General features: G+C 40.0%; 1 protein-coding gene across 1 annotated transcript; it reads right to left on the minus strand.

The window, feature by feature from the left end:
* Positions 1 to 224: 224 nt before the first annotated feature.
* Positions 225 to 1,148, minus strand: OR5BH5 (olfactory receptor family 5 subfamily BH member 5). The gene has a single exon (NM_001391033.1). The coding sequence runs from the start codon at positions 1,146 to 1,148 to the stop codon at positions 225 to 227; it is 924 nt and encodes a 307-aa protein (NP_001377962.1).
* Between the last annotated feature and the right edge of the window lie 2,575 nt (positions 1,149 to 3,723).

Here is a 3,723-nt window from a genome sequence, read left to right on the forward strand (position 1 = left end):
TATTTCTTATCAGACAGTTGTTTCAGAAAATGCACATTATTTTGTCCATATGATTTCTTCTTATTGTGTTGCTGTTTATCTAAACAGCTACTTCTAAACAGTTATCCAGAGCAACTCAATTGCGCTTATCAAGGCTTCGTTTTCAGGCAAGGAAAACATTGTGAATAGAACTGTGAGCAAATCTTCATAGAACGTATTACATTCTTGAGACACGGAATGGAAGATTAGGGACTTTGCCTCAATATTTTCCATAAAGCAACTTTCACTTCCTGGTTTCTCAAACTGTAGATGAGAGGATTAAACATGGGGAACACCATTGTATAAAACACTGAGACCATCTGATTTCCTTCCTGGGATCCATGTCGAGAGGGCTGCAAGTAAGTGTACATAGTTGTTCCATAGTACAGGCCAACAGCAATCAAGTGGGAAGCACAGGTAGAGAAAGCTTTTTGCTTGCCAAAGGATGAGGGAATTCCCAGGATAGTCATGAGCACAGACATATAGGAAGCAAGAATCACCACAATGGAGGTGACCAAGGTGAATCCCCCACAGGCAACAACCAGGATCTGGGTTACCCACGGGTCTGAGCAAGCCAGTGCCAACAGTGGAGGGATGTCACAGAAGAAGTGGGGAAGGACAAATGGTTGACAGAACGATAGTTTTGTGATGGAAGTTGTCACAGAAACCATGTTAATTAACCCACCAAGGTAGCATCCTGCTACCAAGAGGAGACAACGGATTCTAGACATTTTGACGTGGTAGAGCAGTGGATGACAGATGGCAGTATAGCGGTCATAGGCCATGGAAGCCAAAAGGTTGCATTCAGCAGAGGCAAAAATTATGAACAAGTCCATTTGAGTCACACATCCAAGGAAAGAAACAGCCTGTAACTTAGACAACAAATTTGCTAAAGTATTTGGGATCGTTACGGAAGAGAAACAGACATCAAGAAAGGACAGATTAGAGAGGAAAAAGTACATGGGGGTGTGGAGGCAGGGACTGACTCTGATCAGGACTACCAAGCCTAGATTCTCCAACACAGTGACAATATAAACAATCAGAAAGACTACAAATAGCAGGATCCCAAGTTGAGGGTTGTCTGTCATGCCAAGAAGGATGAACTCAGTCACTATAGATGAATTCTCCATCACCGTAAGCAGGATATTATTCTTGACTATTTAAGAGATCTTTAGACATGCTTTAAGTAAGGAAATAATAGAAAACTGGACGACATGGATAAAACAATCCCACTCAAAATACACACATTCATGGCACTCTCCAACCTTTCATTTCATCTATATTCTCACTTTAAATGCCTTCCCAAATAGTATCATCATTTCCCAAATACAACATTGAGACAGTGAAGATGGAAGAAAAAAGGAGGTAAAGAAAATTCAGAAAGTAAAAAGAACACAGATAAAAGAAAAGAGTAAAAGCCTATGATGCAAAAGTCACTTAATATTTGTTGAAGGAAAGAATAAGTGAGGGAGGAAGAAAACAGGTGTCATAAAGAGATGTTCTTTACTGATACAGGACTGCAAACTCAGAAAATTTGGGAGTATGGAATTCTGTCTCACTCTCCCTGACTTTTCCAAATGAAGCCCAAAGAATTATTGCAAATGAGGTAACAATAGAGTAAATAAGTCATCTGTTTTCATCTTGACAGACAGCCCCATCCCTTCAGTATTTGTGACATTATTTGTAAAATAGGGGAAGTCACTTACTATTCTGCTTGTTCAGTAGAGGGTTTTCTGGGACCTTGATCATCTCTTCACTAGCAGATGCTGGCAGAAACGAAATGCCCTTAAATCCCCATCAGAAATTGAACTCAAGTCTGAAGGCTTCATTTGAATCCTGTGAAAGAGCAACCAAAGGGTTCATGCAGCTCCTGGCTGATCACCACTTGACTGATTTCTTTAACCATGCCTCTGGCAAAGGTAACGCAGCTGTGCAAAACTAAGTGCAAATTTTACAAGGACTTGGTCAGATCCATGTGTGCAGAGGATTGGGCCACAAAATAGTTGGAGTCAGGTGGCACTGAGTCTAAGTGTGTGGACTCTGTCTCTCTCTCGTGGACACAGAATATCTCTAATGCTGGCTTGCTGCCTCACACAAATGCCTGAGTTTTGTCCTGGAGCACTAGAAAAGAAAAGTAATAATGCATGCAGATCCATCTCCATATTTTTATTTATAAATATAAACATATTTATAGAATCTAAACTAAATAAGAGCCCTTATGAGTCACTGGACAGCCATCAACCAGGGATGTCTAGAAGAGATTCCTGTGTTTGGTGAGAGGTTGCACAAGGAGACCTCAGAGGGCCCTCCCCAACATTGGTTAAAAAGAAAGTCATATCTGTTTAAATTCACCAGACAACACAGCCTCTTTATTTGGTGTAGTAGTTAATATGTCCGATTCTGGAGCCATATGGACCTATCTGAATCCTGGCTTAAAGGATCACTTGTTTTGTGACTTAGGACTTAACCCACCTAAGTTTTAGTTTACTACTCTGTAAAAGAAGGGTATTGATAGGACCTATGCCATAGGCAATAGCAAAGATTAAATGAAATATTGTAAGTAAAGCACTTGGTACATATTGGGTGCTCCCTGAATTCTCTTTTCTTCCTTCCTTCATGACCATTCCTGCATCTGTATTTATCACTTTTTTTCTCTTCATTTCACCAAATGGAAGCAGAGGTACTGTGTGTATATACTATTATCATTTTAGACCTACAGAAGTGAACCTTGGAGAGACTGGTTGAAGTATAATCTCCATGCCCCACTCCCTAACCATCCCTCAGACACATACCCCCCCCCCCCCCACACACACACGGAAAGTTTGGCCAGAGCAGATGAAAGAAGGATCTTTTACATATGTTAGGAATTCACTCCTTATTGCTCTACACAAATTATTGGAGTTAGCTTCTGCTACTGCTGCTGCTGCTTAGCGCAGTAGCCTTTCTAGGGAAACACTAAAAAACTTATACCTCCAAATGGGGAGTTTGGAGAATAAAGTACTGGGTTGAATGGAGATAATGGACAGAATGCTGCTTTTAGAGACAAAAGACATGAGTTCTACTCCTGGCACTAATTTGTATTTGTCTTTGAGTGGAAAAGCCACTTAATCTCTTTGAGCCCCATATTTTCTTATCATGAAAACGGGAAAACAATACTCGCTATGCTTCTCTTTTAAGGTTGGCATGAGGATCAAATAAGATAATGAATGTGAAAGCATTCTGTAAACTCTGAAGGGTGATACAATACACATGGAATGGATCCCTATTATTATTCCATCATGGAAGGTGGGAGGAGGAGGAACGCGTCAATATGATCATTTTCTGCTGCCTGCTTCAACTCCTGCTTACAGAGCTGCACTCTGCCCTCCCACTCACCCCCTACACACACATCATCTGCTCTGCCTCTCCACTGTGAAAGTTTGAACCTGTGAAGGTTTAAACAAACAGCTCTTGGCTGTTCACATATCTTGAATCATAAAAAGACAGGTTTTCAATATTAGTTTCACATTCTTCTATCATTTTTTAAATTTCCCATTTTAGAATAAGTCTGTTCCTTGATGTCTGCATGCATTGTAGGCATTCAATAAATATTAGTTGAATGAATAAATGACTATTAATCTTCAGAACATGGTGAAAACTTTTTCCTTAAAATAAGATTGAATTGCTTTTTCTCCCCAAAGGAAATAAACATACGAAATTAAGACT

The sequence above is a fragment of the Equus caballus genome, chromosome X (assembly GCF_041296265.1).
Source record: "Equus caballus isolate H_3958 breed thoroughbred chromosome X, TB-T2T, whole genome shotgun sequence".
NCBI lineage: Eukaryota > Metazoa > Chordata > Mammalia > Perissodactyla > Equidae > Equus > Equus caballus.